Here is a 25330-nt window from a genome sequence, read left to right on the forward strand (position 1 = left end):
TTATTTACCTCACCTGTTTCCCCTACACTTAAGTATTTTACCACACTGCAAGGAACCATGCCATAAAGGAATTATTTTTAGCCAGATTTAAACTCTGCCCTTGAGAAGTTATGATCTTCTGATGATTTTATCTAACTTCTGCAAAAATTTGCATATTGAAACTTTTACAATTTAGTAATGTACACAATAGTACTAAGTAACTCAGGTAATTTCAAACAGCTTAGCTAAGTAGCCTGAAGAGGAGGTCAGGTTAGGCTTGGAATCCCTCCCTGTTCCAAGACTTCTAATTGGACAGCTTGAGGTAAATGACCTAAACTTTCTAAAACTATTCAGCTCTCAGATGAAGATATTATCACCTTCTCACAAGGCTACTTTGAGAATTATTGTAGCACCTGTATATAGCACCTGTAAACTGAACCTGTAACTTTTAAGGAAAGCATATACATTTATGCCATATGATTTTATAACGAAACAAATTATTTGTCAATATAGAGCTAGAAATAAAAATAAATGAAAATTTAACCCACTGACATGTAATCATAAAGCTTTTAAATAGAAAACTGCCATCCAAGTCAAAAACAGAGAACATGTACGACATGTTCCCACACTAAGATACTAAAACTCATTTTCAGTATTTATGCTTAATTTTGTTTTAAGCCTTAGTCCTTTAGGAGGGGGAAAAAAGCATTTTAAGAGGCGTTAATATAAAAATAGAGTCATTCCATTTCATTACCTTATTATGTTAGAGAAAATTAAATCAGTAGACACTTATTGTGGCTAAAATATTAATTCAAGTACCATAAAATTTTCCTATTAGTAAATCTGCTACATATTTAAAAATTATTTCTACCTTACTACAGAACTACTTACTATCCTTAATATACTTTTAAAAATTTCAGTGAGAAAAATAGACAATATATGATTTTATTAATAAATAGTGTGAAAGCATCAGTGATAACTGTTTAAACATTAAACTCTTTTAACATCCATGTCTTGGCTTTAATGTTGGGCATACTGGCCTCTATGGCACTGCAAGTAAACACACGAAAATACTTCCCATTTCCATGCACAGGTATTCAGCTATAACACCATTTACAAATTATTACGGACAAGATAACTTTTGCAATAGTATTCATTTGGACAGCCACAATTAAGTGAATATTAGATCAAGCAAGAAGTAGGCTATGTTCAATATGCTCTAGACGTCAGGCTGTAGTATTTAATGTTATTTAAAACTTAATTTTCTTATTTTTTAAAAGGGACATATTTTGTATATGTGGGTGCTCAAATGAAAACTGAAGAATGCATTCTTTGACCATAACAAAATTCATATACAAGAGGGCGTTTGCCTCCTCCTCTAAAAGAAGCAATACATTTGCTCATAATCTCTCTCTCCAGGCACCATTTTCCATATTACTAAGGAAAATGCTGACAAGCACCAACCCCGAAATTCTGTCTTCAAGGGAAAGTTACAAAGTTAAAAAACAGTGGCTCATTATAAAAAAAAAATCAAATTCCAGCAACACTAATGCTAAAAATGACATCTATTAAATTTCTTAGCATCCAAGAAGTATAATATTTTCATGAGTTTTCTATTATGTGCAGATTTCCTTTCCTTAAGAAGTAAAATGAAGTTTGAACAGTACAGTCTGTGGTGTAGTGACATCAGCAACTGCCAGTTCTTGCCCATCAACGAGTCCCAATTCTAAAAGAAAAAATATACAATTAACCGAAGCAAAAAAACTCAACAAAACAGATAATACACACATATACAAACTATAAAGAATCCTGGGCTAGATAAAGATCAAAATCCAGTTCTCTTTATTTAATCAAGGTAGTATTATATTTGATTTCCTAGAGATTTTTTAATATTCTACTAAAAGAGCAATAAACTCTATTAATGTTGCTAAAGATATAAGTAGGATGGTAGCACCATTTAAAAGCATTAAAAGCAAATCTAGAAGAGGCATTTATTACTTTTACTGGAAAAAAAAAAGAAGAAATTGATTAGTATTAGTAAATATACTCATTTAAAATACCTTTCAATGTCTTGGTGAGATTTGGCCTTGTTCGTTCTTCAATAGAGGTTACTGACTAGAAAACAATAATGTAAAGCACATTAAGTGAAATTAAACTTTTAATATAATTTTGTGGAAAAAAATAAAAACTGAACACTGATCACCTGTAAGTAAAGTGTTCTATTTTTTCCCTCTAATGTGGCTGTGATAGCTGGAGATTTCATCTGCCTAAATTATAAGAAAAACAAAGTCAAAGATCACTTTTTAAAGTTTTAAAGTCACAAAAATTCTTCTACAACATAACAAAAGTCTTGAACACTTACAGAGAAGCACTATTGGTTAGATAATCCAAAACCTCCTGCAGTTTAGCTGATGGAGAAAACTGAATGTTTTGAGGAAGCTGGCTACAAGCTGGGCAGTTTTCCTAGATATAAAATACAACACAAATCACAGTGGCACATGTACCAATAACAGTCTCTTTATAATGAGGAAATGAAAATCAAGTTGTTTTAATAATCATGCATATTCCCTATGAACAATTTTTTATGTTTTAAAACCTGCTTTTCCTAAAGGGCCATTTTTCCTAAATTATTTTGCTATACAGTATTTATTTCAGGATACAGTATTACAAAAGATATATCAGTAAGTAGGGTTCTGGAAGTTAGAAAATACTTAGAAAGGCTGTGGGCAATTTCATTCACATTTCCAGCCAGTAATTAATATTTAAAAATCAGGGACTTCCCTGGTGGCACAGTGGTTAAGAACCCGCCTGCCAATGCAGGGGACATGGTTTTGAGCCCTCGTCCAGGAAGTCTCACATGCCGTGGAGCGGAGCAACTAAGCCCGTGCGCCACAACTACTGAGTGTGCGCTCTAGAGCCCGTGAGCCACAACTACTGAGCCCACGTGCCACAACTACTGAAGCCCACGTGCCTAGAACCTGTGCTCTGCAACAAGAGAAGCCAGCGCAATGAGAGGCCCACACACCGCAACGAAGAGTACCCCCTGCTTGTGGCAACTAGAGAAGGCCCGCACACAGCAGTGAAGACCCAACACAGCCAAAGATAATTTTTTTTAAATAATAAATAAATAAATAAAAACAAAAATATGCATGATCAAAAAAGTTTTCACGGGCTTCCCTGGTGGCGCAGTGGTTGGGAGTCTGCCTGCCGATGCAGGGGACACAGGTTTGTGCCCCGGTCCGGGAAGATCCCACAGGCCGCGGAGCGGCTATGCCCGTGAGCCATGGCCACTGAGCCTGCACGTCTGGAGCCTGTGCTCCGCAACAGGAGAGGCCACAACAGTGAGAGGCCCGTGTACCGCAAAAAAAAAAAAAAAAAGTTTTCATTAGTATACTATTACTAACCTTTCTCTCTGCTTCAAATGTGTACGTGTACAGTCCATCTACATCATTGAATACCAAGTAATTATTAAGGGGAATATATGCACTGTAATGAAAAAATGTTCATTCTTATGTAATTGAGCCAGATCAAAACACAGATTTACAAATATATTAAAAATGAAACCCATTACCTTGTGGCTATTTTAAAAACCTCAGTGGCACACACAGCTAAAGCGGAGAGAAAATAAAGGTGCTTTAACTCAATGAAAATTAGACATTTAAAATTAGAAGTTTTTAAAAAGTCAGTTATAAATCAGTACAGATAAATTTATAAGGTTATTGATTATAAAATAAGTAGATAGAAAAATACATAAACACTCTTATTTGTAAAAACTGAGAAAGTAACATTTTATATTTGTTTTGTATACTCCAAATGATAGAGTACCACCTCATGTTTTTCTCCCTCTTCTTCAGATAACCGTGCAGCCTGTTACACTGATTACAAAGAAATGGCACTAAAATGTCCCCTTATTACAGAGCACTTTATCTATGATATAATGTAAGAAAAAATATATAAAAGGTCCAATAGCTTGTTTTGTGGTTTTGGGGGCAGCTTGATTATACCACCATCCACCCAAGAAGATAATCAAATTCCCAGAACACCAGTTTTCTGAGATCAAGTAGCTGCAGAAATATCAATTTAGGTATTGAATCAAAACCTGAAGGAAAGAAAACAAAATTAAGTAGTGGCCATTTTTCCTCACCTGCAATGACTGCATTTGTGGAAGCTACTGCAGGAATGATTCGTTTTACTACCCCTGAAAAAATATACTGATTAAAATGTGGTCATTTCTTTTAAAAAGTAGGTATCTTAAATTAGACAATATGATGATTTAATATCATTTTCCATAACTTGATTTTGCGGGCTTTCAAGTCAGAAAATAGACTTAAGCTTAACAATGAAACAACCTTCTTTCACATTCACATTATTTTCTGTCATGTTCAGAATCTTAAGCAAGTTACAGTAGGAAAGAATAGTAAATTCTTCACACTGTTTCATATAAAGATGAGACAATAATATATTAATAACTGCTAAAAATTAGAGTGTTTATTTTGTTCCAGGAACAGTATGAAGATTAAATAAAATATTACGGAATTTTCATAACATCATGTTAGTCTTATCACTCTGATTTTAAAGATAAGGAAAATGAGGTTGAGAGAAATTAACAACATCCACAGCTATACACCTCACAAGTGATGGGGGGGGTATATGAACCCAGCTCTGCCCTCAAGTGCATAACTTTAGCCGATACAGTATACTATACTTTTATAAGTAAGCTTTGAGTAAAATAAAGTAGGAGAATAACAGTTACCTAATTTTTCCTCATCTAATAGTTTTAGCTGTTCTATTCACAAAAATTTAAAACAAATAAAAACTGTGCCTAATCATTTTGTTTCACTCTACAATATGGACTACACAAAATATTAAACGCAGTTCTCTATTTCTACCCCACTTTTTTCATATCAGTATCCACAAATTAGGAATGAACAAAGCCCCACCTTAAACCATTTTAAGTACAAAATAAACATTCTGTAACTATATTTGTACTGTTCATTTTAGAAAAGCAAAAATTCAGAGAAAAGTAGCCATATTGTCTTAGAGTGTGAGACAGCCCTGAAAGATGTGTTCCCAAGACTTCAGGTGTAGGCAGGTTTTAAAAACTTCAAAAAAAGGGAAATATCTAAGAAGGCGCGAAAGGAAGGCAGTTAAGTTTGGAAAGCTGTTTTAAAAAGTTAATTCTGAAAGAAGAAATAGGGAGGAGCTAACCTCATGATTACTGGAAGCTCTCCAGTGAACCACATAGAGCAGGACGTACTGGAAGAAGGAACAGGTAGTCACAAACAGGGAGGAGTTGAAGAGATGCTGTCCAATAAAAGCAATGTGAAAATGATAAAGATACGCCCCTGTCCCCCACCCCTTTTCAAAAAATCTGGACTTCACTTCCAATTTGGCTTCTGTACTCCTTGTCAAGGCCCTCCATCCTCAGGCTGAGAAGTACACACCAAGCCTTGCTAAAAGGTATGGAAGGATAATTGAGACTACATATTGAAATGAGTTTATATAGTTCCTGATCAGGACAAAGAGAATTCATTTTTTAATTCAAACAATTAGCAAATAAATGTGCACTATATGCCAGACACTGTTCTAGGTGTTGAACAGAGGAGCAGTAAAAAAAAAATTATCTGCTCTTACAGTGATGGGGGAGTCCATTAGACTGGATGGTCAGGGAAGACCTCCTTGGGGAGGTGATAATGTGAGCTGAAATCTAAACCATGAGAAAGACCCAGCCATGCAATGACCTGGGGAAAGAGCAATTCTGTAGAGTAAACACCAAGGGCAAAGGTCCCCAGAACAGGGATGAATTAGACTGTAAGTATGAAACATTCTTCGCATAGAAAAACAAGGCTACCATTAGTTCTGAGCAATTATGAAAGGTAAAATAGTGAATGGCTTAGAAGTCATTTTCAGTTGAATGATCAGGAAATGGTGCAGTTCATACCTGAGGGATAAGCAGCCAACCCTGAGGGGAATCCAAGGAAGAGCATTCCAGGTGTTAGGATCAGGAGTATTAAAGCTCTAAGGTGGGATCAGGCTTAGGATCAAAGCAGGTCAGAAGAGGGGAACAAGGAGTGTATAAGAGCAACAAGGAGTGTATAAGAATGGAATTTTCAAATGACAAACCAGAACATTAGTAAACATAAGGAAATAATCACAGGAGAGAAATGGCAGATTTTCACAAAGACAAAGCTCTTTCTGGTGAACTTGATGATCTTGGACAAAATTCTAGGAAGGGTGAACTGAGAGTATCTACATTAGGAAACAGTGATCACTAAAACTGAGCATTATAACTGTTCACTGAGACAAGTCACAAGACTTAGTTACTGTGACTAGCTTTGCAACCCAAGGAAATGTGGAGGATAGGCTTCTGGAGAGCATCTGGAAAGGCCTTTCATGACATCCTTGTGAACAAGACAAAGAAACATGAGGTACTCAAGAAGCTATGATCAACAGAAGGAGATAAATCTAAAAGGGCCTGACCAGAAGTATGATTCAGATGTCTGTTCTCAGCTAGTTTAGTCTTGTTAAAATTTTTAATTAATTATTTGGAAAAGAGATAAAGGATATGATTATCAAAACAACGAGTGATATGAAGCTAAAAATACACAAGTTGGCAGGCATAAAAGAATATACATATATAAAGAGAGAAAAGCCAGTTGAATTTAAGAATAAACTTATAAGGACCTATACTTGAGTATAAAAGAAAAAACTACCACCCCCCATAACTGCCAAATCTGTAACAGGGAGATGTGGCTTAGCAATTGTATATGTGGAGAAAACTTCCAGCTTTTAGCAGGCAGTATCCTGAAGAATCAAAAGTAGAGCATCAATGTAAACAACAACAAAAACTAAAAAAGTCTGCTCTCCTCTAAGACTGCATCAATGATCAGAAGTTTATCATACGACCCATCCTAGAGCACTGCATTCTCACCTGGATAGTTAAGAGAAGTATGGATAACTAAAATATGGTTAGAAAAAAACATGATGGGAACTTGAGTCATGAAACTTGTCAAAGGGTTAAAGGAACTAGGAAGGTTGATGGGAGTGATAATGATTTGGAGGGTTCAAGACGTTAAGGGCTATTACTTAAAAGAGAATTAAATGTATATGTGGCATACTCTGGGACAATACTCAGACCACACTAAAGATGGAGATTTCTGCTCAATGTACAGAAGAATTGTCTTAACAATACTTTCCAAATGTGAAATAGACTGCCCCAGGAAGGGATAAATTGCTCTTCAGCAAAAGATGAAGTGAATAAATGGCTCGACCTGGATGATTTAGGGCCTCTTCCAACCCTAAGTAAATAAGATTCAATGATTTTATTAAATTCCTTCTAGTTAAGAAGTAGTATGGATTCTAGTAAACTCAGTTCCCTCCTACCAAATTTGGGGCACCTTTACTGAATCCCAAATGGATAGTACTATCTGAAATCACATCAATTATTTCCCCCAAGGCATCCCACCTCCTGAAAAAGGGATCATCCTAAGATCATAATTTACGACAATTCACTAACTTACCTTGAGTGAGCCTATATGTAATACCCCTAATGTTATATTGTGATGCTCTCTCCAGGGATTTTTGGAAAATCCACTGAATGTGATCAGGATCATCGCCGTCTAATGGAACCCCTTCTGTCAGAGGAGAAAAAAAGGAAGGGAAGACAGAAACATGTAAACATAAATCAACTTATTTTTAATGTAATTATCCAAATAAATAATATAGACAAACATTTTATGTAATTATGGATTATGAAATTAGGTTTATTACCTCCAAAAGGCTGTTCCTTAGGCCACTGCAATATCCTTACATATTCAATACAGTGTTCTGGTAGCCTGGGCATCGATGCAATGGTGCACATAGGAAAATTAACCTAAAACCACAGTTTGCCTTTTTTAGTGGATTTTAAACAAGAAATTACTTTAAAATGTAACTTCTAGTTATGATCTAGTTTGTAACACTTTCTTATAATTCATCCTAGCCTTCTACTTACAGAAAGAAAACATTTTATATCATTAAGAATGCTTCTGAAACTAACACAGAGGATCTGAGTCACTTCACTTAAGTTGATCTGCCTAAAAAAATAGGTTTGCCCTATATTTACGAAGTATATAAATTTAAGCTTTGTTAGAACATGGGAAGGAAGGGCTGAATAAATTCTCAAATATGAGTACTCTATTATGTTTACCTAATATTCATATCTGAAGATATAAAATTAGCCAAAATAAAAATAAATTCACAGTTAAATCAATTCCAAGTAGATACTAATAAAGTTATTTATATTTATAAATCAAAATTCTAAATGTCCTTTAAAGTGGGTATGTAATTTAAAGAGCCCCATTTTTAGAAATATCATTCTTATCCCTGGTATCTTTATCTCCCTGAAATAATACAGGCAAAGACCAAAGAAAATAGATTACAGCTCTATCCCAACATATAACTTTGTAATTGATCTCTTGATCTCTACTCTCCAAATAAAAAATAATACAAATTAATTATGAGAACAGTATCAAAATGATGATATTCAGTCTATATTATATCTTTCCTCAAACACAGCAAAATTTCATATTTTATCATCTTTCTTCTTAGCATGATTTCTAAAATATGGTTACCCCTAATTAAAAATCCTAGGGCTTCCCTGGTGGCACCGTGGACCCCTAATTAAAAATCTTAGGGCTTCCCTGGTGGCACAGTGGTTAAGAATCCACCTTCCAATGCAGAGGACACGGGTTCGAGCCCTGGTCCGGGAAGATTCCACGTGCCGCAGAGCAACTAAGCCCGTGCGCCACAACTACTGAGCCTGCGCTCTAGAGCCCACGAGCCACAATTACTGAGCCCACGTGCCACAACTACTGAAGCCTGCGCACCTAGAGCCCGTGCTCCTCAACAAGAGAAGCCACCACACTGAGGAGCCCACGCACCACAACAAAGAGTAGCCCCCACTCAGAACTAGAGAAAGCCCACACGCAGCAACAAAGACCCAATGCAGCTAAAAATAAATAAATTTTTTAAAAAATCCTAAATATTGACTAGTCTTAATAATTCAATCCTTATTCTACCCCAAGATACTATAAAACAGATGTGGGTGCTTTTGTGATTACCTGTGGTGGGTACAGTTCCAGTGTGCATTCAACACAAGCAGTCATTCCAGGCAGAATCACCCGGGCATTTCCTTTAAAACCTTCTGTCCCCCCATCTATCAAAGGGACAATGGAGCTTGGATCTAATACACCATCTTCATAATTTAGAAGAGATATCTAGGAAAATTATTTGAAGGGCTTATAAGGAGAGGGGGATAAGAATTCAAAAAAAGGGAAATGCTATCTAGTAATTCTGTAAATCAACCACATTATTGAGTAATAATATAACAAACCAAGGGATTACATTAGTAGCAATTTACATCCTCACCTGAAAATTAATGACTGGCAATAAACAGTGAACTACACCTATTACTGAAAATTGAATAAACTCTGATTTTTCAAAAATATGACACAAAAGTCTCGTTTTTAGTACGTTAAGAGCAGCAGGAAGAACTTCAGAGAACTGTAAAAACACTAAGTCTTTACCAGCATGCCATTTATCCATCTTCTGGCTATGACAGAATCCAGTCCACATACAATTATATGAAATTCTACAAGAAAAAAAATGCAAGTTAAGTTTTTTAAAATGCTGCTGCACGAAATAAGTCACAATTTCTAAGAAACAAACAAAAAACCATTTTTCATTATAAAACAAACAACACACAGCTTCTACTCCTTGAGTAATCCTTACTCAAGAGAGCATATAAAAATGCACCTAATGGTGCCAACTAAGAATTAAAACGGTGCCATTCTCTTTTCAGTCAACAACATTCCTGAAAAGCCAACACCAAGAAATGAAAGCAAATAAAGAAACAGCCTTCAAATAGCTAGCAATCTTCAAACAGACAGCAACTAAAAAATAGTAAGAATTTAGTGAGAATTTAATTTCAAGTGGAAAACTTACGTCGATAGAAAGTGTCGTTAAAATCCTGAATCTTGTTGAAATGTCTGAACGTAAGTAAAGGAACTTAAGCTGCTAAATTTTTAACTTGCAAAATGAATTCAACAATTCCATAAGGATCAAATTATAAATGTATATTTAAAACAAGACATAAGTCATCAATGTTCAAAGCAGGGGAATTCAAGGAATCTGACAAAATGAACACAATCCCACCCCATGAAAAACCTTTTTTCTAAACACTACTCTCCCGTAACCACATAGAGTAGTTTCTCTCATCTCCAAACCTCCATATCATTATAACTGTGTCTCTGTTATACTTTCTACTCTGCTTCAGTTCTTATATAAAACCATAAGCCCTGGGAAAACAGAATGTGTACCTTCAACCACCAGCACCAAGCAGAGAGGCAATAAACATTTGTTTAGTGAAGGGAACAGGCACATTATAGTTCCCGTTTAGAAAGGGGATTTTAGAAGTTAATTTACTGCACAAATTAACACATTGTACACCTTAAGTTTATACACTGTTGTATGTCAGATATAGTCAATTAAAAAAAAAGTTACTGCAAAGCTAATTTTTAGAAAACATGTTTCCAATAGCTTTTTCAGGTGCTAATGATTTGTTATTGGTTTTTTTCCCTTGGAGAGGGGGAGAGATGAATTTTCTTCCTCATTTAACTCAGTTTTCCAAGACTCTCTTTTTACCCAACCCACACCATATCTGCAGGCTTCCCCAGCCTGGAGGGTGCCAAGGGAACCCCATTCAAAATTGGCTGTGGGTGTGAATCACAGTAGTTAACATTTGAACAGCATATATATGCTAAAAAAATTTTTTTTAATTTTTCAAATGAAGCAAATTTGTTTAGTAACATATAAATTACACTCCCCTAAAACAAATCATGCATTACATATTTTAGAAAGCAAAATGGAGAAAAGAGGGACAATACATATGTTTGCCCTAGATTTTTTTATTCTGGCCTACAAATAAAGTTATAAAAAATACATTCAATTCTAGCCCTCACCCACTCAGACCTCTGTTCCTTTTGAATGCCAGGCAAACAAGAGGCATAAGCTGCAGCTAGAACAGCTAGAAAAGGTCAAAAGAGAACCAGAGCAAACACTGGAAGAACAAAAATTGGAGACGCAGGAGCCAGACCAAGAAATCCCACCTCCTGGATTTCTACAAAATACCCAAAGTTTCCCAGATCTTAATAATGGGGGTAGACAAAGAGTGTGCACACTTTTTTCCCCCCTTTCTCCCTATATGGACCTGAATTTGCAGTTTTAAACTTTTTATTTTTGCAAAGATAGTACACAGGTGTCCCATATTTCTTTCACCTGGTTTCCCCCAACAGTTACATCGTATATAACTATAGTACAATATCAAAACCACAAACGTAACACAGGTACAACGTGTGTGTAAAGTTCTGTCATTTAAACACATGTAGATATGTGTAGCCACCACAATTAAGATAAACAACTATACCATCACCAAAAATATCTCCCTCCTGCTACCCCTTTATAGTCACACCTATCCCTTCCACCACGCCTAATCCCTGGCAATCACTAATTTGTTCTCCATCTCCATAATTTTGTCATTTGAAGGCTATAAAAATGCAAACATACAATATATGACGTTTTAAGACTGACATTTTTCATTCAGCATAATGCTCTTGATATCCAACCAAGTTGTATTTCATTAGTTAGTTCTTTTTTTACTGCTATTATTGTACTGAGTACAATAGTTGTGTATTGTATATACGGTATTAACTGTACCACAGTTTAACAATTCACCTACTGACAGATGTTTGGGTTGTTACCAGTTTTTGGCTACTGCAAATATAGCTGCTATGAACATCTGAGAACAAGTTTTTATGTAGACATAGTACTCATTTCTCTAGGGTAAATGCCCAGGAATGAAAGTGTTGAGTCGTATGTAAAGTACATATTCAAATTTTTAAGAAATAGCCAAACTATTTTCCAGACGGCTATACCATTTTATATTTCCCACCAGCAATGTACAAGTAATCCAGTTTTTCTGTATCTTTGCCAGAATTTATTATTATTTTTCATTTCAGCTACCCTAATAGGTGTGTAGTAATCTCATTGTGATAATTTGGATTTCTTACAGCTAGTGATACTGAACATCTTTCATGTGCCTTTTGTTATCTTTTTTAGCAAAATATCTCTTCATATTTTTTGTCCATTTTCTATTTGCACTGTTTATTTTTTACTTTTGAGTTATGAAAGTTCTTTACATATTCTTGATGAGTCCTTTGTCAGATAACTACTTCCTAAGTATTTCCCAGTGTGTAGCTTATCTGTTCATCCTCTTAACAAGATCCTTCACAGAGTAAAAGTTCTTAATTTTGATGACGTTCAATTTACCACTTTTTTTCTCTTATGGATCATGTTTTAATGTGGTCTAAGGACTCTTCATCAAGCCCTACGTCCCAAAGATTTTTCTCCTACATTATCTTCCAAAGTTCTGCAGTTTTACATTTTATACTTAAACCTATGATCCATTTTGAGTTTATTTTTGTAATTTTGATGTTTGAGATTCATTTTTTTGCCAACAGAATTTAGCGAAGAGATTATCCTTCCTCCAGTGAATTGTTTTTGCACCTTTGTCGAGTATAAATCGGCCATATTAGCACATGGCTATTTCTGGTTTCTCTATTCTGTTCCGCTGATCTGTGCCAATCTCTCTGGCAATACTACACACTCTTGATTATTGTAGCTATATAATAACTCTTGAAATTGGCTAGTGATTCCTCCGACTTTCTTCTTTCTCAGTATTATCTTAGGTGTTCCTTAGCCCTTCTCTATGAATTTTAGAATAATCCCATCTGGAGAAACAAAAAAAATTGCAGGAATTTTGATAGAAATTATGTTAAACTTGCATACAAATTTGGGGAGAAGTGACATCTTTAGTATGCTGAAGCATCCAATTCCTGAACACAGAGTATCTTTCCATTATTTAGATCTCCTTTGATTTCTTTCATTAGCATTTTGCAATATTCAGCATACAAGACCCATACTTATTTTGTTAAGTTTACACCTAAGTATTTCTCCTTTTTTTGGGTGGCTGTAGATGGCACTGTATTTTAAATTTCACTTTCCATGTGTTCACTGCTAGTACAGAGAAATACAATTGATTTTTGTATGTGATTTTTGTACCTGTGGTATTTCCAACATAACAAATCCCATTTCCTAAATTTCTATAAAATACTAAAAGTTCCGGGCTTCCCTGGTGGCGCAGTGGTTGAGAGTCCGCAGGCCGATGCAGGGGACACGGGTTCATGCCCCGGTCTGGGAAGATCCCACATGCCGCGGAGCGGCTAGGCCCGTGAGACATGGCTGCTGAGCCTGCATGTCCGGAGCCTGTGTTCTGCAACGGGGGAGGCCACAACTGTGAGAGGCCCGCGTACCGCAAAAAAAAAAAATAATTAAAATAATAATTAAAAAAGTACTAAAAGTTCCCTGGATCTAAAGGTATGGAAATCAACAAAGTGTGAACAGTCCTTTTTTAAAACATATTTCTTATAAAAATATATTTACTCTGACACACCTTCCATTTAACTAATAATATACTGACTCTTTACTTTGCCTGCTATGGTAAGGCGACACGAAGATTAATGGGGGGCTTCCCTGGTGGTGCAGTGGTTAAGAATCCGCCTGCCGATGCAGGGGACACAGGTTCGAGCCCTGGTCCGGGAAGATCCCACGTGCTGCAGAGCAGCTGGGCCCATGTGCCACAAATGCCGAGCCTGTGCTCTAGAGCGCGTGAGCCACAACTACTGAAGCCCACGAGCCTAGAGCCCGTGCTCTGCAATGGGAGAGGCCACCGCAATGAGAAGCCAGTGCACCACGGCGAGGAGTGGCCCCCGCTCACAACTAGAGAAAGCCCGCGTGCAGCAATGAAGACCCAATGTGGCCAAAAATAAATAATAAAATCAAATAAATAAAGTTATTTAAAAAAAAGATTAATGGGATCCAACCTACGAACTCAGAGTCTAGTAGAGGAGATATGCAACTGAAACTGAAATTAAGGGCAATAAGGCAAAATAAATGATGGCACTGGCTACATTTATAAAATTTATATAACCTTAAAAAGAAAAGATTGGTAGGACATTAAACTGTTACCAGCAGGTATCACAGTAATAAGCTCACTGCTGCTGCTTATTTTCCTTTTGCTTATCTGTATTCTCTATGTTAAACATCTCCTGTATAATGATAATAATAATAATAAAAAGCTTCAAAAAGTTACGTATTAAGTAATTTATTTGTCAAAAGGATACGGAACTACATTGCAATTAGGAACTCTGTCATTTAGAAATTCTGCAGCAACTTCAGCCTTAGGTCTTCCAACATCTTTAGGCCTACAGGAAAAATTATATTTAAATTATCATTCACAATATAAATCTAGATTATCTATATAATCTACTTTCACACATAAAAATATCCACGGTGAGTTTATTTGGAGGCTATTTAGAGGAATATTTTTACCTATGTATTTCTGATGAAAAATTAGTCATTCAACACTAAATGTCAACCTTTGTTGATATTCCAAATTAAGTATTTACAAGTATTGACAAGTCTAATTAAGTATTTAAGTAAAAATATAAACAGTGCTTTTTTTTTAAGGTAAAGCATAATAACAGCATGTTTCCTAGCCACTTCTCACTGCTGTGTTTCCCAATGCAAAAAATTATCCCAGATCCAGAGATTTCCAAGTATTTGCCCTAAACCCCAGAACTTCAAGGTGTTACTATGCAGGTCTTGGCTGAAATAAATTCGAGAGGTCCTAGGGATGCAAGAACGTTCACTTATCCCCTTCTTCCCATGTGTGCTGATTAAGTAGTAACTTTTGTGCCCCATAAGAAGCCATAACCATGTTTTTGAAGGAATAATTCCAAAGGCATTATCTAAAATTGCAAATGTTACCAATATTTTCAAGAAGGTAAAACTTAAAAGACCTCAAAAGGTCACTCCTAGATAATAACCATAGCTACAGACAGGAAAGGACAGGAATTCTCTCTTCTAACCTCAGTACAAATGGTATTTTCTTTCCTAATATTTCCTCATTCTCCTCACAGAAACAAATCACTCCCTCATGTATACATAACAAGTTCTTCATTACTACTTTTTCACAACATATTTTTGGTTATATACATAGGTCTATCATACTAGACTATGAACAACTGGAAGAAAGTTACCATATTCTTACCTCTTTGTACTCCTTCCTACTAAGCACAGAATAAACACTTTAAAAATAAACGAATATTAAAAAATCAATGTGCCTAATAGAAATCATATTTTATTTAAAATTGGAATTAAAAAAAAATGCTTTACCAGGTCAATTTTCTCCTAATACAGCAGTATGCTTTTTTGACTCAAAACTTCTGATAAGAGGTTTTTGTTTTTTTTTTTCTGATGAGAGTTTTATTCTGACTTTGTCCTAACTTGCAATAAGAAGAGGCTGTAGCATAAGTCAAGCAACTTGATTTCAGTACTGCATTCAACTACTCTGGACAGAGCTGTTTAGGTATGTAAAGATGATAAAATAGAGTTTCAAGAATCTTTTAGGTTGTGCGTTGTATGTGCTTTCATAATAGATCCCAAATAAAAGAACTCCTAGATGGTTTCCGTGGGAGCTGCAACTTTATCATTCCAGAATTAGGGGATTAGATTGCTCCACCTAAAAACTGCACTTTGAGCAAAATGGCCTTTTATATACATCATCCTTGCAGGACACTGTGGCCTAATTACCTAACCTGGAAAACAAGTACCTACCCTGGGGTTTGCTCTGAGATTAAAAGAGGTACTATAGATAAAGAGCTTAGAAAGTACTTAATATATCCTAAGCACTCCACAAATGTTAACTGTCATTATGATCTTCAATCATTATTTCAGCCCAAAATTAAAGGGCATGGCCTATTATCAATAACCAATTTGGTGGTGTCTTTTTTTTTTCCTTTTTCTTTTGAATTTTATTTTATTTATTTTTTTATACAGCAGGTTCTTATTAGGTATCCATTTCATACATATTAGTGTATATATGTCAATCCCAATCTCCCAATGAGTGGTGTCTTTTTTAGAGCAGTCATACACTAAAAATTTGTCAGACTGGAAAGGGCCCACAAACTTTTTCTATCAAGAAAAGAGAAATTTCGAGGTTTAAAAAAATAAACAAACGAAAACCTTAAAAGTTAAATGTAGGGTTCACACAATTACAATACTTTATTAACTTGACTTAGTTTAACCCATCCTTCAATCTCTTTAAGATTTTCCACAAACTTAATTTTATCTTTTCTGCTAACCTAACCTCATCCTGCATACCTAGAACTATTTGAGTGCTTTCTGTCTGTACTCTATAAGCATCAGAGAGAGAGGAAAAAAGTCCTTATCTCTCTGTATCTATAGTTCTTTGATTAACAAATAGATACATTTATCTAAGCCATTCAAGCCCCTAAATGCTACATACTAAAATTTATTAATGAACTTTTCCTCATATCTGCATATAAGGCCTACTTCCAGTTTTTAAAGTCACTTCAAACAAGCTGCTCTTAGATTACCTTCTCTATGTCATGTATGCCTAAGGTAATTATCCCTCTTTGTTCCATTTCACTTGCTCCTGGGTTTCCTCTCCTTAACTCACCATTTTCTTTCACCTTCTATAAAAAGTTCAAACTCTGTCACAACTTCATTGCCCCACAGTCACCACTCAAATCTTGGCTCGTAAGTCCCCACCACTATATCTCACGAGGGCCTAATACATAGTTATGGTTCTCTTATGAAATCAACAGAAAGAAAAGAGCTGCACTCATTGTCTTCAGGGCACAATCACCCCAAAATCACATACACCTTTTGTGGATTTCCTTAAAAACAACAAAAACATATATTTGCTTACAAAACTTCTTTCACCAGAATGCCCAAAATTTTGCTGCAAAATTTTACCTAAGATGGGAGAGTAATTATTTTCTTAATAAAATTAGTGCTATCCTCTCAGTGGTTTTTAAAAGTATTAAACTGCAGTGTACTCAAGTTCAAATGATTATCACAAATTTAAAATAAGATATTAAAACTTACCTAAATAAAAATTGCCTATTTAGATTGGAAACATCTATAGTGTCCATGTCTATAACATGAATCTGTCTAAAACCAGACAAGGCCTGTAGGAATAAAAAAAATCCAATTAAGCAGAAGTTTCCTCACATCTGAAATTTTAAAATTTCTTTTCAATGGTCTTAAATCTACAAATTCTCAATAATAAATTCTGCACAATCGTTTTTAATGGTTAAAGAGTCTTACAAGATATATAAAATTCAGGGTTCTTGTAAAAGGTCAAAAAAGTGTAACTACTCAGTTTTAAACAGTCCATATCCAAAAGAGAATAACTCAAAATTTCTATAGTTGTTTCATAATCCCATAAACACGTCTGTAAAGTTTGTTGCTTTCCTGCTGCTGCTGCTGCTAGATATTTTAATTTTACTAGTCTTACTACTTAACTGTATTTGCTATTCTTTTTCAGAATATTGTTAAAAGTAATTCCTACAAGCTTTATCTTAGTTTACATAAGCATGCCGCCATTCAGGAATAACTATAAGATTATATTATAAACACACACACATATGTATATACACTGCACATGTAAAAGAAATATCTTAAAAGTAGAGTCAAGAGCAAGCAATCAAACAGCTAGAGAAAAGCAACGAACTCTTGTGTTTCAGTGATAATGCCACATATTTTAACAGTACAACCACTGTTCAAATTTACCAGCAGAAGCAAAAGATTAAAAAAAAATAGATCTCAATAAGCAATTATGCTTTTCTGGTCTTGGTCAGTTTACTTATGTAATCAAATTGAATCACTTGGCAATAATTTCCCCATTTTTCTGCCCCTCTTTATAGCAAGAAACTCTCAAAAGAGTTGTCCATACTTTCTTTCTCAAAGTCCACTCTTGCACTTGCTGTAAACAAGCTTTCACTCCCATCACTCCACCGAAAACCACACTTGTCAGGTCATCAGTGACCTCCACGTTGCCACCTCCAAAGACCAGCTCTCAGTCTCTCTGACATGACCCATCTCAAGTGTTTGCCAGGGTGTGGATCAATTCCCCTCCTGAAAACACATTCTTCACCTGGTCACCCCACTCATGAGAATATGAACACTTTTTAAAAATTGGTTTCCCATTCACCACACTCATGAATTTTACTCCTAATTTACTGGCCAGAATTTGGAGTGCCCTTGCGCTTATTAGCTCTGGTGATTTCAGACAATCTCATAACATAAAGCATCATCTAACAGGTATCTCAAACTGTACAGTTTCCAGAACCAAAGCCAATCATTCTTGCTCACCAAAACCAGCAAATCTGTTTTTTGCCCAGCCCCCCTCACTTCAGTGAATGCCAACTCCATCTTTCCAGTTGCTCAGGGCAAAAACCTTATCATGTCATCCTTGACTGCTCTCCTTCTCTTATGTCCCACACCAATCCATCAGCAAATCCTGCTGACTCCATCTTCAAAACATATCCATAACCCGACCACCTCTCACCACCTGCAGTACTACCATCCTGTTCCAAGTCACTCTCACCTCTTGCCTAGATGACTGCACCTTCTAACCAGCCTCTCAGCTTCCTTCTCTGTTCTCAACACATCAGCCACAGTGATCCAAGTTAAAGCCAGACCGAGTCAACTCATCTGCTTAAATCTCTCCAATGACTTCCTGACTCAGAGTAAAAGGCAAACTTCTTACAGTAGCACCTCAAGCCTTTTGGGATACTCCAAGCCCCTCCCATTATCTCTGATATCCTCCTAGAAAATGCCCCTCCTTCCTCACTTCTGCTTTAGCTATAATGACCTCCTTGCCCTCCTGGAACATAAACAGTTATGCTCCCACTTCACAGCTTTTGCACCTGATATTCCCTCTGCCTAGAATGTTCTTGCTCACCTTTTTGCTCAAGTAGCACCTTTTTGTGAACCCCTTCCCTTCCCGCCAGGCTATATATTGATATCTTCCATCCTTCCTTTCTCCATAGCATTTATTACCATCCGACATACTACATAGTTTACTTGTCTTTTCCCTTCCATTAAAACATAAGCCCCACAAATACAAACACCTGTCTTGTTCGATGCTGTAACTTTAGCATCTAAAACAGTATACAGAGAAAGAGGCATCTAAAACTGGTATACAGAGAAAGAAGCTGAATAAATATTTGCTCAATCAATAATATTAATGTCATACCCTATTTTTTAGAATGAGCCTTTGGGGGCTTACAATCAATTGAAAAAACATGTATGTATATCTCTTTTGTACTTATGTGTGAAACAAGCAAAGTAACAAGTGGTAAAACCGAAAACACTTAGTTTTCTTCTTTTTTTGAGTAAGAGGTTATTACAATGCAATAAATAACAAGGCCACTCCTAAAGTTGCTGGATGACTACTCCTCAGATCTAATCTCCAATTACTTTACATTTAAAATTGGTATCTATCACATTTGCAAATAACAGCTTTGGAAAAAGTTAACTATTTAGGGGATTTGTGCATACAAATTTGTGCATACAAAACCACTGCCCATCCTCCATAAATCCTTTGGTTCTCATGCTGCAAGGGTATTTATGTCTGATAAGGTACTGTCATTTTGGCACCCTATCACAGAGTATATCATACATGCTGCTGTTTATTTTGTGAGAGACTTGTCTTCCCAATGATATTTCAAATTAAGGACACAGATCATGATGGCTTACAATGCCCACAGAACCCAGCATAGCCGACTACCATGAAGCGTATTAAGTTTTTGCAGTCTCACTAGGAGCGATGTTAGTGTTTCCTAGCAAAATTAATGTGGCTGTTTATATTTAAACTTTGCTCCCAAGGCTGACTTTTTAGGTCCTTCATCTGCCTGTTATCTGCTTCATTTTCCAAGAAGCCTACTCTAGCATTTCCACTTTCCCACGTACTAATCATAAGGCTGGCATACAACAGCTGCACATCAATTCTTCCCTTATCCATTTTTGCTAAATAAACTGATAAAGTCTTATAAAGAGCTACTACTGTAGTTATCAGAAGTCAATGAAATGGAAATTCCCTGGTGACGCAGGGAATTCCCTGGTTAAGAATCCGCCTGCCAACGCAGGGGACAGGGGTTTAAGCTCTGGTCCAGGAAGATCCCACATGCCGCAGAGCAACTAAGCCGGTGTGCCACAACTACTGAGACTGCATTCTAGAGCACGCAAGCCACAACTACTGAGCCCACGCACCAAAACTACTGAATCCCGCATGCCTAGAGCCTGTGCTCTGCAACAAGAGAAGCCACTGCTATGAGAAGCCCGCACACTGCAACGAAGAGTAGCCCCCGCTCGCCACAACTAGAGAAAGCCCGCGCACAGTAACGGAGACCCAATGCTGCCAAAAATAAAGAATAAATTAATAAATTTTTAAAAGTCAGTGAAACTAATTAAGTCACAAAGTATGTATTTCCTACCAGTATACAGAAACAGCTTCACTAAATAGTACCCTCTCTTAAGACAATAGTCATTTAAAACAGACTGACCAAAAAAAAGGCTTAGCTCCCCCAAATTTTATGGGTATACTACCATATGGTCTTAAAAAAGTTACTATATGATTAGATCATGTAATGACCTAATGGTTCAGTGAAACACCTAAGAACTGATGGCCTGGATTGGATTCCAGGTACATCACCATAATCCAGAAAAAACTTGTCATTTAACATCCCTGAACCTGTGTCTCCCCTCTATATAAAATGAGACAGTGTCCTATCTACCTAAGTGGGTTATTTTGAGGGACAAAAGAAATAATAAATTCTTTGAAATTACATGTTAAATATGAGTTACCAGTTTTGTTATTTACTTCACTGAATTAATGAGCTCTCTGCAAGAGGAAGCACAAAGATTTGTTGGATAAAAAGCAGAGAAGAAAAGAGAAGTAAGAATTTCTATTAACAACTTTATAGCCGAGGACTTCAGGGCTTAAAAAGTTAAGTTACATCATCGTTTTAATTACTATCTGGAATTTGACCTGCTAAACTTATCTAACAAAGGCTCAGGAGAAACGGTTAACAATCATAACAAAGAAATGACAGAAAAGGAAAAAGGTTTAATTATCAGAAAGAAAAAACTTCATATTACATAGTTATATTACCAGATTTTTCAGGAGCTCACATCCTAAGCCGCCAGCTCCAATGACTAGAACTTTACACGTATCTAACAAAAACTGGAGAGACTGTAAAGAACGAAAAGGCATATTAAAATCTAGTTGATAAAAACCTTAAGTAGCATCAATAAAGCAACAAACCATAAAATAGCTTCTGAGGTTTCCATGAAAAATGCAACTGACGATAAAGAACAGCCTCTGTAGTTGGTAAGTTATATTAAATTTATGAACAAGGTAGAACCAGAAATTCTATAACCCTAACGATTTCAGAGTTCCAACTTCAATGTTTTTAAACTGACTTTTATTGTATGAAATTAAAACGGTATTTCTAACAAGAAAAACTATGCCTAGTTAAGAGTAGTCTTTTTTTTTTTTAACTTTGAAAGGGATGGAAAGCATCAAACTCATTTAACTGACTTCTTACAAATAGAAAAGTGTAAAAATTTTAAGAACTGAAGATCAAGCACTGCATAAGGTGTTTAGAGGTCTTTAAAAGAAAAAAGGCAAGGGCTTCCCTGGTGGCGCAGTGGTTGAGAGTCTGCCTGCCGATGCAGGGGACACGGACCGGGAAGATCCCACATGCCGCAGAGCGGCTGGGCCCGTGAGCCATGGCCGCTGAGCCTGCGCATCCGGAGCCTGTGCTCCGCAACGGGAGAGGCCACAACAGTGAGAGGGCCGCGTACCGCAAAAAAAAAAAAAAAAAAAAAAAAAAAAGTCAAGAACAATAATAGCTGCTTTTGAATACAGTGGGTTAAACTTACAAAACATGAGATGACAGGAAGAAAAAACAGACAAAGCTCTTAGAATATTGCCTATCAGCAGAAACAACCACTTAACAGAAGTATCTTAAATTATTAGGCTAAATAAAAATTTTCAGAAGCACAAGAAAATATGTTGGATTATCCAAAGAAATGGAAAATACTGTCAATTCTGTCCAAGATTCAAGGAAAGAAGAGTTATTCAGATAAGACACCGAGTCAAACCCAAGAGTCTGAACCTTAATTTTAGGTGCAGCACAATACTTCTATTTCAAAACATCTCTTCATCAATACAAAAGGACATAAAGTTTTACTGTAAAATTTACTGTAAAGGAATATTTCCTACCTTGTAATAAAAAACAAGTTGTTTCTAACTAACATTTGCTTTAGGTCAGACACTACCAGTTCCAAATTCTATTCCTCTATTATACAGAAGTCACATATTTTTTTTACTTTTTAACATGCAATTAATTATATTCAATTCTAAGCAAAGATGCTCATTTCAAATAAACTTCAAAATTTAAACAAGCACATCTATATTCCTGTGAAAATTAAATTTCTCATAGCAGGGCTAAAAAGGTGTGTCTCAAAATTAATTTTAAACCGGAATTTTAAGTGAAATATAACTTAGAATTTTAAATGAGGTCATAAAGTCATTTTACTCTTGAAAATTTTCAACATGTTACATGAGAAATGTGAAAACAACTCAAATATTAGTCATTCAAATAAAATCAGTTGCAAATATTCCATTTAGTATTTCAAGATAACTTACACAATTTTATTAGTATTTTTATTATAAAAGTGAATTAAAAAGGAAGCACTTTATTGTTTTTGAAACATAAAACTATTAGAGGAGTTATTTAAAAATAAACGTTTCTCACTTCAGTGCTCGGTTCGAAATCAGGGTGTGTGAAGGGTCCAGATCGCTCGAGGAACTTCTTTACATGGTTCCAGCGACCTTCCCAGTCTCCAGTGTCCCCACACCCACCATCAACAGCCATTCTGCACAGAACACAGTAAATTCAGCTGCAAAGATCAGTATGAAAAAGCCACACCTACAACTATTATGGTTTCCCCAAATGAAAAGGTAACGACACCAGACCTGCTCAAATAAAAAGGGTAATATTCCATGTGGTTATGCTTATGCTTTTACTGTCTTTTCTTGCTATTATACAGTCTATTTAAAGGTAAGAACTGCACATGTTTGAGGAAATAAGTCAGTCGACATGTTTCTGGGTTCCTAAAACAACCTAAGATCAAACTTGGGATACTGGTCAATCGGTGAGAAATGGGCTTTCTAAACATTTGGAATTTACTAAAGATCACTGCAAACTGCCCAATCTGTTCTATGAACACACTTGGAACAGGAAATATAACCTACAAGGAAAAACAAAATCCATAAAAGCCCTCCACTTCCAGAATCCTAATGCTTGACATCTAACACAATTCATGTGTCCTTTCCAAGTTTGAAAGGTGAGACTTGAAGATTATTTTTCATGAGAGGAACTTTAACACATTTTTCTCTGAGAGGTCCTAATTTTCAAAAAAGAAGCTCTTAGGACTATGAAGTGGTTTCTGTTGCCACTAAACACAAAGAATGTTTTAGGTTATAATTATGCCACAGATCGGCATTACCATCTAGAAATCTTTTAGAACATACAACTGAGTAACGAGGGACTCCTCTAACAAAATACAGGTATTTTCTACTCATTGCAAGATCATGTTTCATTGTGATTATTTTTAATTTTCAAATTTCCTATAATCCCACAATTTCTACCTTCAAACATATTAGTATATCCAATTTTTACAAAAGGGACCAAGTATTGCCTAGCAATAAAGACCATAGGTTTTGATGTCACAGCTGGGTTTGGTTCCACAATTAATAGCATTGTGACCTTGAGCAGATTACTTAACCGTCATAAACCTCATCTGTAGCTTGTTTGTACCTACTTCTTAAGGTCAGAATGAGGATAAAGAGATAATCCACATAGACGCCTTAGTACAATACTTGGTATATAGTAAATATTCAAATTGTGGCTGTCATTTTAAAGTGGAGAGGAAATGAAAGGTGGAAAGAAATGTGAAATTAAACTTGTTCCAAGTCCTCTTGCAATTGAAATTCAACTTTCTGAGGAAGATACCTAAAGACTCTAAGGCCCTGCTACTGGGAATTGGCCCAGAAATTAATACTAACTCACCACGCCCACTGCAAGAGTACTTTCTTCCCCTCCCACATAAGGAGGAAGAAAAAATATGTGGTGTTGCCCAGGATGGAAAACACTTCGTTTAAACCTGTGTCACCTGCACAAAACTAAGCATCTGATATGAAATAAGGTGTGTAATTAACGGAGAAAATAAGCTCTTTGGAGTCAACACTCTCCTTTAAGAGCCAATGATTTTGCACAAATGATTGAAGTGCTTAGTACAATACCTGACATAAAGTTCTCATAAAAAGTTTGCAATTAATACTGTTGTCTCAGTGTTTACGAAAGGCCCAAAACGGCCTAGTGTCCATTTCATGTGTTTTAGTAAGACTCCCTTCTCACAAGGTCACGGCTCTGACAATTTGGTTTGGAGGAAGAGCGGGCCGCAAGGGTCCTTCCGCAAGACCTTTAAGTCAAGCACCCCGGCGGGCCGGCGCGGGATCTGTGCGCGCTACTCGGGCCCGGCGCCCGCCCGAGACAGAGACCAGGAGGGCCCGCCGGGCCCCTGGGGCTGCGGGCGGGGCTCGGGGGATGAGGCGGCGCAGCCTGCGCTCCGGGTGCCCCCCTCCCAGCCCCCCGGGCCCGCTGCGGCTGGTCCCCTAGGCCTGGGGTGGGGGGAGGCGGGGGTCCCCGGAGAGGGCCCCGGCCTCCCGGCAGCACTAACTTCTCAGCCAGCAGCTCCTCTATTCTCCTTCTTTTCTTCTCCCTAAAAGAAAGAGAGAATAAAAGAAGGGTCAGCATCACGCTACACACTGGGCGCCGCGAGGGGATGAGGGGCGAGGGGACGGGGCGGAGGGTGGCGGGGACCCCGGGTGGAGGCGACGACCGCCCACCGCCGCGCTCTCTCACAACCCAGCCCGGCCCGGGGCGCCTGCAGAGCCCGGGTACTTACGGCTCCTCGCCATCCGCCATATTGTTCTCCGCCTCCTCCCAGGAACCCCCACGGCGGGAGGAGCGAAGGGGCGGGGCGAGGCCAGGAGGGAGAAGGCGGGGCCGGCAAAGGAGGCGGGGGCCGGGAAGGGGGCGGGGGCCGGGAAGGGGGCGGGGGCCGGGAAGGGGGCGGGGCCGGAGAAGGGGCGGGGACGACAAAGAGGGACGGGGAAGGAGGGGAGGAGGCGGGGCTAATGGGGCTGCCTGTGCCAGGCTCCCGTGGCTTCAAAGATTTCTTTGTAATTAAAATCTGGATTAAATACACTTAATTGGAGAAAACTAGTGTATAATGTTTTGCTGTGTGA

The 25330-nt window shown here is 37.1% G+C and overlaps 1 protein-coding gene across 1 annotated transcript; it reads right to left on the reverse strand.

Moving 5' to 3' along the window:
* Window positions 1–900: 900 nt before the first annotated feature.
* UBA3 (ubiquitin like modifier activating enzyme 3) lies at window positions 901–25031 on the reverse strand. Its single transcript, XM_029243378.1, has 18 exons — window positions 24988–25031; window positions 24760–24801; window positions 22773–22893; window positions 21122–21202; window positions 17050–17132; window positions 14259–14339; window positions 9964–10007; window positions 9546–9610; window positions 9081–9236; window positions 7750–7852; window positions 7500–7613; window positions 4124–4177; window positions 3551–3587; window positions 3384–3465; window positions 2342–2442; window positions 2183–2246; window positions 2040–2094; window positions 901–1705 (listed from the first exon to the last, which is right to left on the reverse strand). The coding sequence occupies exons 1-18, from the start codon at window positions 25005–25007 to the stop codon at window positions 1617–1619; spliced, it is 1392 nt and encodes a 463-aa protein (XP_029099211.1). The 5' UTR covers window positions 25008–25031; the 3' UTR covers window positions 901–1616.
* Window positions 25032–25330: the final 299 nt, after the last annotated feature.

The sequence above is a fragment of the Monodon monoceros genome, unplaced genomic scaffold, assembly GCF_005190385.1.
Source record: "Monodon monoceros isolate NGI ecotype Baffin Bay Population unplaced genomic scaffold, NGI_Narwhal_1 Super_Scaffold_3, whole genome shotgun sequence".
NCBI lineage: Eukaryota > Metazoa > Chordata > Mammalia > Artiodactyla > Monodontidae > Monodon > Monodon monoceros.